General features: G+C 49.7%; 1 protein-coding gene across 2 annotated transcripts in view; it reads left to right on the plus strand.

Annotated features, from left to right (window-relative positions):
• The first annotated feature begins 2,610 nt into the window (after positions 1-2,610).
• LOC125463910 (tricarboxylate transport protein, mitochondrial) overlaps positions 2,611-15,349 on the plus strand; it is an 89,666-nt gene continuing 76,927 nt past the window's right edge. For both annotated transcript variants that reach the window (XM_059654934.1, XM_048555672.2), the window contains exon 1: positions 2,611-2,823. In XM_059654934.1, the coding sequence (XP_059510917.1) occupies positions 2,721-2,823 (103 nt within the window). In that variant the 5' untranslated portion in view covers positions 2,611-2,720. The remainder of the gene's footprint in view (positions 2,824-15,349) is intronic.

Here is a 15,349-nt window from a genome sequence, read left to right on the forward strand (position 1 = left end):
GTAGCTGCATCCCAGAAAGGATTTAGAGCATATCAAACACAGGATGACAGGCCTGTATTCAAAAGTCCTTCCATCAGGTCAGGTAAGCGACTTAAATCTAGGAAGGGAGCGTCTCACTCTTGTTTTTGGAACACACTGATTCCACACATATCAATTCCATGAGCATTTCATTGTTGATACCAATCACAAACCGCTGGGAATGATCTTGCAAATGCATCCCCACTTCTACAACACCTACATCTGAGGAACCAAATATACGGCCTCAAAGTCCAATGCAAACCAGGCTCACAATTCCCAATGCCCACAGCCAACTTTCCAACCCTATCCAGAACAAGAGGTCTTCTCTCAGCCTACGAGTGAATATTGTCAAATCTTGTGTGGAGAGAAAGCGGGGGTGAGATACTGAAATTGCATGACCAGTCATGACCCTACTGAATAATGGTGCAGGCTCGAAGGGGCCAAAGGGCCTCCTCGTGAACGTATTTTCTATGTTTCTGAGATCGAGGACAGATTCGATGTTGATCTCATTCATTTTAGACACAGCTGACCAGATCAGTAATGACACACTCCAGCTGATGATATCTGGATGAAACAGCTCACAGTGACCATCCTTAGAGGGGTGTTGTCATTCAGAGACTAGCACTCTCTAGGAATGTAAGTTTCCAAGGGAAGTAGCGTTTCTTCCACAGGGTCGACATGAAGATATACTTGACCACACATACATTGGTCACCTCAACTCAACAGGGGAGGAAAGTCTCAAGGAATTGCCAAGTGAATCTATGCATTGGCCTGCCATCAATAAAGACACTGATTAACCAATTACGTTGTGTAAAATGCATCAACCCTAACCATCAAGGGAACCTCCTTGTTCCACACAAAACATCTTCAGAGCCATGGTGTGAGATTGCAGCTGATGTTCACCACGTTCCGGGGCAAGTCCACATCCTGTTGACTATTTCACCAAATTCACGTTTGTGAGATAAATCAAAGATCGCACTAGAGCAATGGTGGTTGAGACCTTTGCTGTTGTTTTCAGTCTGTTTGGTGTTCTGAAACAAGTTATAGTCCAACAGCAGAGCGCAAGACACTTGTGCTCCTGTCCAAGAGGATTGCAGAAAGTATGGTGTCCAACTGAGTACCTTCTCTCCTCACCATCCTCAATCTCATGGTCTTACTCAATGCACTGCCTGTATCACAAAGTCCGCGCTCATCACACTGCAGAGCCACTTGCCAAGGTTTTGGGATGGCCATGTTAAATCTACGTGCTGCTCCTCAAGACAATAGTTTACTGTCGCTGGCAGCTCCCAGTCAGATCTACAAAGTTCTTCCCTCATAAGCTGATACAAGCCAATCAGTCAAAAACAGCACATGGTTGGAAAGAAGGGAGAGAACGGTGCAAGAACAGGATGGACAGGAATGCAGACAGTTAGCCAGCATGAACCAGGACAAAGAGTCAGAGTTTGTGATCTACATTCACAAGTACAGCTTCTGGAATGAATGTGTACAACCCAAGCGATATGATGTTGTACACAATGTAATAATTAAGCATATTCTCCAAATTATAAATCTGAGATGTCATATCACTATACAATTAGTCGTTGATAAACTTCTGGATATCTGTCTCAATAGGAACCTGAGGTTCTGTGGTACAGTTTACACGGGCTAACACATATCACATCCATTTCTATCAAATCAACTCTCAATCTTGTCAGAGCAGAAGAGCTCTGTCTTCTCCAAACTGCCCATGTAGATTTAATTCTGAATCTCAGGAACCATTCCCATGAAGTTTTTCTGCGCCTGTTCTAATTCCTGCAATATCCTTCCACAGGTGTGGGTGCCACGTCCTGTGTTGTATGTTGCTTGCTCTCTTAGTAACATTTTCCTTACCCTCCCCTGGCCTAGCTGTCCGTGTGTGAATTGAGAAAGAGACCTTCCGGGGAAGTGATTAACCATTGGGACAGTTTACTGAAGTTGGCTTTGCCTTAATGTTTATGGGTCTGACCCCAAGGAGGACACTTTCTTTGACGATCTCTCCCACTGAGTGTGGAGGCATTGCTGGTGAAAGGAGTCTAGTGCTCTCATCTGTCGCCAGCGCACAGTCCTGGTCTCCCTGCAGTGCAAGAGTTTCATCTGCGGGTCCCAACGTTGGACTCACCTTATGAAGGAGGCAGCGACTGCAGATCGACCAGTGTGGAGTAACTACAGGAAAGTGGCCATTGGCAATGTCTCGGTGCACTGGGGCACTGCTGCTGAGCGGTTCTGTTTATCAAATGCTTGTGATTTGTGAAAGGCCAGTCTGGTGCAGCTGACCTAGGGTTTGAGCTCTCTCTCTCTCTCTCTCAGGGTTTTGAAGCAAGCTGCTGCCCTGCTAGCTGGTCAAGTATTCAATCAATTCCCAGATTTCCTATACACAGCAGCAGTGGTTTCCTGACCGAGTTGGGTTGTATCTTGCCCTGTTAGACAGTGAATAGTGTTACTCTCCGCCTTGCTGAGGCTGGGCAATGAGCCAGATGCTGAGGATATGACGCTAGATGAGGTGGTGTAGTCTCCGCCCTGAGTCTGGGAGTGTGGGTTTGCAGAGACACGCTGTCCCTCCTTCCCTCCCACACACACACACAGACAGGGAGAGACGGGACAGAGCGGTGCAGGAGCCCCGCAGCCCGGACGGAGTTAGCGATCCCCAGCCCCCGCTGCCTCCCTGCGCTCACACACCGAGGGAGATGTCTGCACACGGGCCGAGCCCCACTGCCCGCTCGCTGGCTGCGGCCGCTGCTCCAGCCCCGAAAGCAAAGCTCACTCACCCCGGCAAAGCCATCCTGGCAGGTCAGTCTGTTTTACACCGCACACCGGCACGGCCTGGTGCTGTCTCCTCACCGTTACACCGTGTTTTTAGTGTGTGTGTGTGTGTGTCTGCCTGCCTGTGTGCGTGTGTGTGTTTGTATGTCTGTTTGTGTTTGTGTGTGTGTGTGCCTGCCTGTGTGTGTGCCTGCCTGTGTGTGCGCGTGTGTGTGTGCCTGCCTGTGTGTGCGCGTGTGTGTGTGTCTGCCTGTGTGTGCGCGTGTGTGTGTGTCTGCCTGTGTGTCTGCCTGTGTGTGCGCGTGTGTGTCTGCCTGTGTGCGCGTGTGTGTGTGCGTGTGTCTGCCTGTGTGTGTGTGCGCGTGTGTCTGCCTGTCTGCGTGTGTGTGTGTGCGCCTGTGTGCGCGTGTGTGTCTGCCTGTGTGCGTGTGCGCGCGTGTCTGTCTGCCTGTGTGCGCGTGTGTGTCTGTGTGTGTGTCTGCCTGTGTGCGTGTGCGCGTGTGTCTGTGTCTGCCTGTGTACGCGTGTGTGTGTGCGTGTGCGCGTTTGTGTCTGTGTCTGCCTGTGTGCGTGTGTGTGTCTGCCTGTGTCTGTGTCTGCCTGTGTGCGTATGGGTGTCTGTGTCTGTGTCTGCCTGTGTGTCTGCGTGCGTGTGTGTGCCTGTGCGTGTGTGTGCCTGTGCGTGTGTGTGCCTGTGCGTGTGTCTGCCTGTGCGTGTGTGTGTCTGCGTGTGTGTGTGTGTGTGCCTGCCTGTGTCTGCGTGTGCGTGTGTCTGCCTGTGCGTGCGTGTGTCTGCCTGTGCGTGCGTGTGTCTGCCTGTGCGTGCGTCTGCCTGTGTGTGTGTGTGTCTGCCTGTGCGCGTGTGTGTCTGTGTGTGTGTCTGCCTGTGTGCGCGTGTGTGTCTGTGTCTGCCTGTGTACGCGTGTGTGTCTGTGTCTGCCTGTGTACGCGTGTGTGTGTCTGTGTCTGCCTGTGTACGCGTGTGTGTGTGTACGTGTGTGTGTGTGCGTGTGCGCGTTTGTGTGTGTCTGCCTGTGTGCGTGTGTGTGTCTGCCTGTGTGCACGTGTGTGTATGCCTGTGTGTGTGTGCGCGTTTGTGTCTGTGTCTGCCTGTGTGCGTGTGTGTGTCTGCCTGTGTGCGTATGCGCGTTTGTGTCTGTCTGTGTCTGCCTGTGTGCATGCGCCGCGTCTGTGTGTGTGCGTCTGTGTCTGTCTGTGTGTGTGCATCTGTGTCTGCCTGTGTGTGTGCGTCTGTGTCTGTCTGTGTGTGTGCATGCGCCGCGTCTGTGTCTGTGTGTGTGCATGCGCCGTGTCTGTGTCTGTCTGTGTGTGTGCATGCGCCGCGTCTGTGTCTGTCTGTGTGTGTGCATGTGCCGCGTCTGTGTCTGTCTGTGTGTGTGCATGTGCCGCGTCTGTGTCTGTGTACATGTGTGTCCGTGCGTGCGCGTCTGTTTGTGTGTGCACAAGCGTGAACCAGATTATTGCAACAAAATTGGAAATGACTTGGATATGATATTTTTTGTGATGTTAGATATCGTGATATTAGAATTTAGATATTGTGTTAAAATATTCTGACTCATTGTCAATAGTGCTCACATGTCGAATCAGTGTTCTGTGACTCCTTTTTGATTTAACCTTTGATCAGTTCCCAGGAATTACTGGAAACTAGAATTTACATTTGTTTGTGTGTGCCCATCTCTCTATGTGCTTCTTATGTCTCTGTTTAAAAAAAACTTTATTCCTCAATAAAAGAGCACTGGCTGCAGATTTGGATAGAAATGGGATAATGAGGAACAAGCAGGAGATTGGCACCAGGTTATAGAAAAGTTACAGGCATGATGGGCTGAACAGCCTCCTGTGTTGTAATGATTCTCTGATTTCAGTTCCACCCCCCGCCCCTTTCCCCATCCCCAGTTCTCTCTCGATGTCTGTTCTCTATTCCTTTTCGATGCTTTGGACTGAGACTGTTCAAACCTTTGGCCAGCGAGTCTCCTGCTCCTTATCCATCCGACCTTCGACCCCCCCCAGCATTTCTGTGCCCCTCCTCCATTTCCTTGACTCTTGCCTCTTTGGTTTTTCATCCCTCTGCCCACAGCCCGGGCTCTGTGGTTCTTGACCTGTTGTAAACAAAAATATTCCCAAAAACATTGGCCCAGGCCTTTGCTCACTTATCCCTGTGGTGCGGTCAGTGTGACCTTCCCTGAGCGTTGCTGTTGTCAAAACTGTTGGGCATGTTTGTATCGGAGTCAGGTCTTTCCCAGACTGTGTTGCCCCTGGAAGGGGTATTGATTCCACGGAGACAGCAAGAACTGCCGATGCTGGAGTCTGAGATAACACGGTGTGGAGCTGGAGGAACACAACAGGCCAGGCAGCGTTAGAGGAGCAGGAAAGCTGACGTTTTGGGTCAGGACCCTTCTTCCAGAAATGGGGGAGGGGGAGGGGAGCTCAGAAATAAATAGAGAGAGGAGGCGGTGGGGCTGAGGAATGTGGGTGGGATGGCGATAGGTGAGTGCAGGTAGGGAGTGGTGGAGATCGGTCAGTGAGGTGGGAGGAGCGGGTAGGCGGGAGAGAAGATGGACAGGTTGTGTCAGGTCAAGGAGGGAGGATGGGAGGGGGGGTTGGTCATGGGATGAGGCCGGGATGAAATTGGTGAATTCCATGTTGAGGCCCTCGGGCTGTAGGCTCCTGAGGCAGAATATGAGGTGCTGCTCCTCCAGTTTGCGAGTGGCATCATCGTGACACTGGAGAAGGCCCAGGACGGACATGTCACTGAGGGAATGGGAGGGGAGGGGGACGGTTAAAATGTTTGTGACCGGAAGGTGGTGTTGTCTGCCACTGAGCCAGCCACTCCCTCAATCCCGTAAATAAATAACAAATAAAAAAATCACCGGGTGTTCAACAGGATTTAGCACCTCCTGAGGGAGTTATTAAAATTCCTGTGAAATAATGTGTAAATTGCAGATGAGGCACGGGTGGGTCTAATAGACACTGTTCCTTTGTCCATTCATTTCACTTCGCTGTTTTGCAGCGCTCACTTGTTCATTAAAAGAATCTAGATGAGAATCTAAACTACATTTCTAATGAGTCGATCCAAACCAGCAACAACAAGAACAACTTGATTTCATATTGTGCCAAATGGCTTGAGGCTGTGACAGGCAAAAGTTAACACTGGGCCAGGGAAGGGCCTGTGGGAACAGGTGACTTTGAAGCTGGTTTAAAGTAGCATCTTTGAGGAGAGCTCGAGGGGCAGAGAGAGCCGAGGCAAGGAACTCCAGTCTTGGAGGCAGCGGGCAAGGATTTGAGATTGTGCTTTTTAATTTGTATTCTAATTCCTCAAGGTCCCTCAGCCAAGCTTCACATCCTAGAGCTAGCCATGTTCCTGCCATCTCCATCCTCATCGTTTTTTATTATGTTAACGATCGAGCTCTTGTAGAACGCGGGCTGTAGTTCATACAGCTCCTGGGCCTCCTGCAGTGCCACAATGACGCCACCCGAAGGTTGCAGGAACAGCAACTCATATTCCACTTGGGAACCCTGCACCCCAATGGTATCAATGTGGATTTCACCAGCTTCAAAATCTCCCCTTCCCCCACCGCATCCCAAAACCAGCCCAGCACATCCCCGCCTCCCTAACCTGTTCTTCCTCTCACCTATCCCCTCCTCCCACCTCAAGCCGCACATCCATTTCCCACCTACTAACCTCATCCTGCCCCCTTGATCTGTCCGTCCTCCCTGGACTGATCTATCCTCTCCCTACCTCCACTGACCTTTACAGGCTCCATCCCCGCCCCTTTAACTTGTCTGTCTCCTCTCCACCTATCTTCTCATCTACCCATCTTCGATCCACCTCCCCCTCTCTCCCTATCTATTCCAGAACCTTCTCCCCGTCCCCCCTTTTCAGATGAAGGCTCTAGGCCCGAAACGCCAGCTTCTGTACTCCTCTGATGCTGCTTGGGCTGCTGTGTTCATCCAGCCCCACACTTTGTTATCCCTTTCATTGTCCTCTGAGTTCTCCTCTATCAATGACCAGCTTGTGTTTTCCATCTTACACTCTAGCACGGTCTGGTTACTTGTGTCAGAGATAGTAGGAACTGCAGATGCTGGAGAATCTGAGATGACAAGGTCTAGAGCTGGATGAACACAGCAGGCCCAGCAGCATCAATGCTCCTCTGAGCTTCCCCTTTCAGCTTGATCCTCCGTTGTGGACGAACAGACGTGTATATGTTGACAAAATTCTGACTGCGTCTTCTTAGCGTTCAGTTAACGTTAGCTGGAAAGTGAGACGCGTGCAGATTTAGTACAGTTTAGGCGGTGCAGGCTCGAAGGGCCTCTGTAGTATATGATTCTATGACTCACACCCTGCGAGTGAGTAGAAGCACAGTTTGGGCAGAATGGCCTGTTTCTGTGCAGTCAACCTGATGTAAATTCTGTTCCTTCAGCTCATGGTCAACTTGCCAGAGGAGGCGATTGAAACCAGTGACCTGCAATTCCAAGCAACGGTGGGATTCCCATTGTTCCATGGGCAAGTATCCAAGCATCCCTGAAAATCGAAGCAGTGCTGGGTACTGGCTGTTGAATTCAAAGCCTTTCTTCTGGGAAGGGCACAGTTGTAGAGCTCTCTCCCGTTATATTGATAGACAAGGTGCAGGTGCGCAGAGTTGAAGTTGTGCAGGGCCTTCTTGTCGAGAGTATTGCTCTCACTGAGACCCTGAGACCTCAGTAAAATCTGAAAGTGATGGCCAGGTGGAGCTGTTCGTTAGCAGCTGGTATTGCAGTTCAGTATACGATGATAGAAACTCGTATTTCTGCATTGTCTGGCCAAGTTTCTGACATTCTCAAAGTATTCCACGTTGCTGAGCATAGTCAGGCCAAGGGAGGTGATGTAGGAGTGAGTAAAGCTGAAACCGTTGGCAAGTGGATGCTTTTACAGAGAGAATCTCTCAACGGGAGAGCGAAGTGGGGGGAAGAGGGTTGTTAGGCAATGGAGGCCCACCAGTCTGTCAGCAGCGTGCTTCTTAATATCTCCCTTTAGAGACTGAGGGGAAGTTTCCAGGCCTGTTGGTACATTTGGGGGCAGAGGGCAACTGTCTGGAAGGAAGGCCTCATGGCCCAGTCCAGGTGCCCCTCCTGTGCGCCAGTCCAGGCACACCCCACCGTGCATCAGTCTGGGTGATGTTCTGGCGATGGAGGGGTACAAAGGACGTGATGTGGACCATGTGACAGCTGCAGGGGAAATGCGGAGAAAGAACCTACCTCCATACATAGCTTTTGACACCAATCAGGAAGCATTGTGGAATGTCTGTGCTTTTGGCTGGGCCATGAAGTTTGTCACCATCCTTCACCCCGTTCCATGATGAACATAGAAGTCATGGTAATGGCAAATAGCTCCACCACCGACCCATTCCCCATTCAAACAGGGCTGCAGCATCACCCCCCCCCCCCCCCGCCTCCAAATACTGATCTATCTTACAGCAATGCTTCACCTCACCGCTGCAGTGGAGCTAACTTACAGAACCAGAGGGAAATTATTCAGTCTGTGCTACTTTCAAGCCAAAACCAGAATCACCCCAACCAGTGTCATTGAGCTGCAGCAACAGACGATCCTCGAGTATGTGCAATCTCCGAGGGCGTACTCCAGACCATCGTCAGCTCCTTTCCAGAGGCGCAAGACAGTGTGGGTCTCACCCTGAACATCCACACGACTAAGGTCTCCCATCAACCTAGACACCTAGGAATTGCTGGGCCCAAGACTGTCTAAAGTGGAGACGGGGCATCGAGGAAGGCATGGAGCACCTCGAGACTTGCCATGGGGAGGAGAAAAAGCAGAAACCTGTGAAAACAGCGTGAAGGAGCCTTCCCTCTGGCCAATCCAGTGGAGATGGAAAATTTACTGTTGCCCACCCAGTGCTCCCTGATTAAGCTGAGAACAGGGTTAAGGATCCTATGGGCTTCATCGCTGCCCTAGTTTCAATTCTCGCGTGAAAATTGGTCACGAGAGAGGAGCTGATGGTGATATCGGAAGGGGAGAATAGGTTAAGGAGTGAATAGCTTTAGTGCTGAACAACGTGTCATTTCATAGTGATGGTACGGTGGGAGAGAGCTCCTGGTTTCATACGTCTTCGTAGTCGAGTGTTCAGATGTCATTGTTGATTTGAATGACTGGTTGGGTTAATACTCCATGCCTCTTTAGCCTCTGTTTGCTTGCGCTGGTCCGGGAAAACCACACTTGGCTGCTCTCAAAATCCCATCTATCCATCAATCCCACGTTCGCCGATCCTAAATGGGTACTCAAGCCCCTCAACATCTCTTAAAATTCCCACGCCGGAGGGAGTGCAAGAGCTAAGGAGGTATGGGGTGCACATTCATAGCCCTCGAGGGTGGTGGGGCAGATTGATAAAGGGGGTAAGACAGTGTCTCAGATAGAACAGGGTTAGTGGGAACACTAAATGTAAAAACGAGGAATGTCTGCTAAACCTTTCCAAAGCACTGTGTAGGTGGGAGCTGGAGGCTTTGGTATAAATCTGGCCAGTAAGAAGGATGTCCAAGTTTGAAGAAGATGCGGAGGTTGGGTGGGGTTCGCCAGTACAGTACTGAGCGACTTAACTCAGTGCCAGTAGAACATGGTGATCGGGGAGATAATAATGCCACTGGGCTAGTCATCCAGAGGCCCAGGCTAATGCTGAAGGGACATGGGTTCAAATCCCACCATGCGGAATTTAATTTCTCCCAACGTGTTGGGCTGAAGGGTCTTTTTCTGTGCTGTAACATTCTGCACATGGTACTGTTTTAATTGAATAAAGAGCTAATCTAGTGGCGGCCGTGTAATTATTGTCAATAAAACACATCTGGTACACCAATGTCCTTTAGGGAATGAAAATTGCCATCCTTACCTGGTCTGGCCTACATGTGACTCCAGACCCACAGCAATGTGATTGACACTTAACCCCCTTCTGGGCAACTAGGGACAGGCAATAAATGCTAGCCTAGCTAGTGACGCCCCATCCTGTGAATGAATATGAAAAGATTTTATTCACCCCATGAGACGTGGGCATCACTGACTGGGCCCAACATTTATTGCCTCTCCCTAGGTGCCCTCGAGAAGGTGGTGGTGAGCTGCTTTCTTGAGTTGCTGCTGTCTGTGTGCTGCAGGTTCATGTCATTAGGGAAGGAATTCCAGGATTTTGACCCCGCGACAGGGAAAGAAAGGTAACATATGTCCAAGTCAGGATGGTGAGTGGCTTGGAGGGAAACCTGAAGTCAGTGGTGTTCCCACATATCTGCTGCCCTTGTCCCTCTAGATGGAAGTGGCCGTGGGTTTGGAAGGTGCTGTCTGAGGAACTTCAGCTGTGCATCATGTGCACAGTACAGACCGCTGCTACTGAGAGTCGGTGGTGGAGGGAGCGGATGTTTGTGGATGTGGTGCCAATCAAGCGGCTGCTTTGTCCTGGATGGTGTCGAGCTACTTGAGTGTTGTTGGAGCTGCCCCCATCCAGGCAAGTGGGGAGTATTCCATCACACTCCTGGCTTGTGCTTTGCAGATGGTGGACAGGCTTTGGGGAGTCAGGAGGTGAATTACTCACTGCAGTATTCCTAACCTCTGGCCTGCTCTTGAAGTTACTGTTTATTTGTCTAGTCCAGTTCCATCTCTGATCAGTGGTAACCCTCCGGATGGTGACCATGTAAGTATCATTGATTGTCGTCTTTCAAAGAAAAATCCCATGCGGCTTTGCTAGCGTCGGGGAGGAAATCTGTCCTGCTTACCCAGCCGGGCCTACACATGACTCCAGACCCCCCGCGATTCCTGAGCAAAACAATCTGCTCAAGTCAGTGCTGACTTTGCCAGTGACGCCCGTGTGCTGAGAAAAGAATGAAAAACTCAAGGGTAAGGGAATATTTCTAAGGTGTTGGCTCCAAACATGCTGAGGTAACACACGCTTAACCTGAGTTAGCCAAGAGATTGCAGAAAAATAACCACACCCTCCTTCCTGCTTCTTGGTAGCGAAGGAACTCGTCGAAGAAACAGGTTAATGATTTCAGCCACGGATAATAAAGTGTGAAGCTGGACAAACACAGCAGGCCAAGCAGCATCTTAGGAGCACAAAAGCTGACGTTTCGGGCCTAGACCCTTCCTGCTGTTTCCATCCAGCCCCACACTTTGTTATCTCGGATTCTCCAGCACCTGCAGTTCCCATTATCAATGATTTCAGTCAAACCTGCTTTTCTGGCTTCATCGTTAACTTGAATCTTGTTACTCACTGTATTTCCGAAAATGCAGGAGAATATTTGAGGGTGAGGAATATATATCATCTCACCTATCACTGTAATATAAAGCCTGATCCTTACTCCCGACTTGCATTTCTCAGACATGCATAGATATCCTGTGGGTTACCATTGACTAGTAAGTCAGCAAGATTCTCCACATAAACACAGTGGCTACAAGAGCAGGTCAGAAGCTAAGAATACTGCAGCAAGGAACTCACCTCCTGAATCCTGCCCTCTACCCAAACCACCAACTACAAGGCACAAGTCAGGAGTGTGATGGAATACTCCCCACTTGCCCTTGATGGGTGCAGCTCCAACATCACTGAAGAAGCTCGACACCATCCAGGACAAAGCGGCCACTTCAAAGTCACAAGCTTCAAAATCTCTCCTCCCCCTGCCACATCCCAAAACCAGCCCAGCTTGTTCCCGCCTCCCTAACCGGTCCTTCCTCCCACCTATCCCCTCCTCCCACCTCACCCCCATCTCCTACCTACCAACCTCATCCCACCCCCGTGACCTGTCCGTCCTCCCTGGACTGACCTATCCCCCACCTACACTCACCTCGACAGGCTCCATCCCTGCCTCTTTGACCTGTCTGTTTCTTCTCCACCTAGCTTCTCCTCGATCCACCTCCTCCTCTCTCCCTATTTATTTCAGAACCCCCTTCCCCTCCCCCATTTCTGAATAAGGGTCTAGGCCCGAAACATCAGCCTTCCTGCTCCTCTGATGCTGCTTGGCCTGCAGTGTTCATCCACCTCCACACCTTGTTATCTCAAATTCTCCAGCGTCTGCACTTCCTACTATCTCTGAAGTGGGTGATAAAATGCTGGCCCAGCCAGCGATGGCCACTCCCTCTGAAAGAAACTTTTTTTTAAAACGTTATCTCAAGGAATTAGGGGCATTTGATTAATTGCCTTGTGAATGTAGTCTTTGTTCTGCATTGTCATGCATGTGCAGTCAGATCGCTGGTAGCTTGTAAAGAAAGCTAATCCTTGTCTAAAAAGGGCACCGAGGCATCTTGCATATTCCCCCAGCCCCAAAAGCCATTTGACATCTCCTGCGCATTCAACTGCATCAAAATGCAGACTATCCGACTGTGTTATCCTTAGGTTTAACATACAATGAATGGCTGAGGATCCAGGGATTGTACTCATTACAGTTTAGAAGGCTGAGGGGAAATCTAATAGAAACTTCCAAGATAATATATGGCTTAGAAAGGGTGGACACTGGAAAGTTGTTTCCATTAAGCAGGGAGACTAGGACCCGTGGGCACAGCCTTAGAATTAGAGGGGCTACATTTAAAACGGAAATGAGGAGACATTTCTTCAGCCAGAGTGTGGTGGGCTTGTGGAATTCATTGCCACGGAGTGCAGTGGAGGCCGGGACGTTAAATGCTTCAAGACAGAGATCGACAAATTCTTGATCTCAAAAGGAATCAAGGGCTACGGGGAGAGTGCAGGGAAGTAGAGTTGAAATGCCCATCAGCCATGATTTAAGTGGCGGAGTGGACTCGATGGGCCGAATGGCCTTACTTCCACTCTTGTGGAACAACGACGAATGGTCATTAAATCGTTAAAGGGGTGCAGGACTGCCTGTGGAACCCTGGGAAGGGTCAGCGTTCCTGTTGCATTGAACAGGAGACAGGATGGAAATCACGTGGAGCTGAACTTGCCTGCTCTGAGGATGCTGTCTGACCTGACCCGCTCTGCTCCTCCAGCTCCACATTTTATTGCCTCTTACTTCCAGCATCTCCTTGGGACAGCCGTCTGAGGTGCACCGGCTGAGAAAAATAAAGACATTTTGATGCAACAGTTGCTTCACAACGAGGAGACCACAAGAGGGATGTAGAGAAACGAAACGGCCAAAGGTTTAGCTGTATTGAAACGGGCTGACAAGTGCCGCATACAGAAATACAGAAAGAATGAGACAAAGAAGCCTCTGGGACCTGTTGTCTACACTCGGTTCACTTGAGGTAGCAGCCTCCCAACTATTCAACCACAGAAGCCATCGCAGCTGCTGATCTCCCTTTCAGAATCGGAATGCCAAAGTAAACCAGGCTGGCAAAATTTCCTAGAGACTGATCCCATTTTCACCTTTGTTGGTAATTTTTATCTGAGATAACACGGTGTGGGGCTGGATGAGCACAGCAGGCCAAGCAGCATCGGAGGAGCAGGAAAGCTGACATTTCGGGCCTAGACCTTTCTTCAGAAATTCAGCCTTCCTGGTCCTCTAATTTTTTATCTGAGCCTGCTTTAAATATCTGCAAATGTTTCAGCTCATTGCTTTTTATTTGAGTAACTCTCAGCATTGGGAGTGTGACCGGCGAACCTTTGATCTTATGGTCTTGTTTGTAGGGCCCTGCTATTGCTTATTTTTTAGTCAGAATTAAAAAGGGGCCTACATATAACTGTTACCACCTTAGAGTCGATGGACCATCCAGAGAGTGCGCCCAGCCTGTAGTCATGACAAGCACTCCCACTGACCGATTCCAGTGGCATCACAAAGCCTGTGCAGAGACAAGTGTTGCAGGATATAAAACTCTGAAAGAGAAACAGGGTCGAACAATCCTGGAGAAACTCAGCAGCTCAGGCAGCATCTGTGCAACACAAGAAGCGCAGTTAAATGATTCAGATGGTACCTTTTCATCAGGACTGACGCAGCTCACAGAGCCCAAGTGTAAACTCCGTTTCTCTCTCCACAGATGCTGCCAGACCTGCTGAGTTTCTTCAGCAGTTTTCAGTTCTCTTAAAGATATTGTAAATCCTGATTCAGCAGTGGCTCAACTGGCATTTGGGGCTGAGGTCATAGATTCCCTACAGAGTGGAAACAGGCCCTTCGGCCCAACTAGCCCACACCGACCCACTGGCCATCTCGCCCAGGCCCACCCCACTATAACCTAATACACCTCCCTGAACACTATGGGCAATTTAGCACGGCCAGTCCACCTAACCTGCACATCTTTGAACTCGTCACCCTGTAGGAGTAGTGTTGAGAGCGGGGAACAGCTCAAAGCTGTGAGGGGCATTGATGGGGTAGATTGGGAGGCAGCTGTCCCTTTAGTCGATGGGCCCCTTGGTTAGTGACCCAGTTTTAAGGGAAGGAGCGGGGAGGTTTAGAAAGAATTTTAGGAAAAGAAAATTTACCCAGGCACTAGTGGGTACCTGGAATGTGCTGCTTAGAGATGTGATACAGGCAGGAACCTTGAAGATGTCTAAGAACTATTTGGATGAGCACTGGAAACAATGCTGGAAAATAGGATTAGAGGAGATGGATGATGTCCTGTGTGGACATGACTAGCTGCTTTGTGTGCTATTAGAAACCCCTGTGACTCTCAGAGATGTTTGTGAAAAGATCTGTAGAGACAAAGATCTTTGTCTCCTTGACTCTTCAGTAAGATGTATGCAGGCTCATGATTCATGCTGAGTGATAGCATCAGTGATTCAGTGTCGACTGTTTTTCTGATTACATTAACAAGCTCTCAGACATTGAGAGATTTTGCACGGCCGCGACCGACTCTCCAGCAAGCAGATAATGGATTTGATGCTGCAGGGACGTTTGCATTAGTGGATGCAAGGTGACCTGAGATGTACCGTTTGCAGCTGCGGGTCTGGAGCTTCTCTCTGGACCTGCGCACCAAGTTCTGAGGCAGCTCAGCCGTGGCTAACTTTGTTTCTTCCACTCCAGTTGAGCGATGGTATTTTGGAAACTGACGCTGTGCAGATTATCAGTACAGAAAGATAATCCTGTGTCATGGGACCACTTCCTGTGGTCTCGCTCATCCTATTGTGCCAGGTGTCTCAGACTGGCTGGGGAGAAAGTTGTACTTTTTACTGCGCTGAGGCATTTGGACCTTCAGTATTGGCAAACTGGAGGTCAGGTACCAAGGAAATAACAAGGTGTAGAGCTGGATGAACACAGCAGGCCAAGCAGCATCAGAGGAGCAGGAAAGGCTGAGGCTTCAGGCCTAGACCACACTTGTTGTCACACCTTTAATTCAGACACTCAGGAGCCAGCAGTGACTGGGTGAGGTCATCGCCCACTGCTGTTATCACTGGACTATTAATCCAGAAACCCAGATAACACTCTGGAGACCCAGGTTCAAATCCCACCACTGCATCTGGTGGAATTTGAATTCAATAAAATGTCTGAAATTAAAGTCTAATGATGACTATTGTCGATTGTTGGGAAAAACCCATCTGGTTCACTAATGTCCTTTACAGAAGGAAATCTGCCATCCTTACCTGGTCTGGCCTACATGATTGACTCGTAACTGCTGTCTGGGTAATTAGGG

Source organism: Stegostoma tigrinum, chromosome 26 (assembly GCF_030684315.1).
Source record: "Stegostoma tigrinum isolate sSteTig4 chromosome 26, sSteTig4.hap1, whole genome shotgun sequence".
NCBI classification, from domain to species: domain Eukaryota; kingdom Metazoa; phylum Chordata; class Chondrichthyes; order Orectolobiformes; family Stegostomatidae; genus Stegostoma; species Stegostoma tigrinum.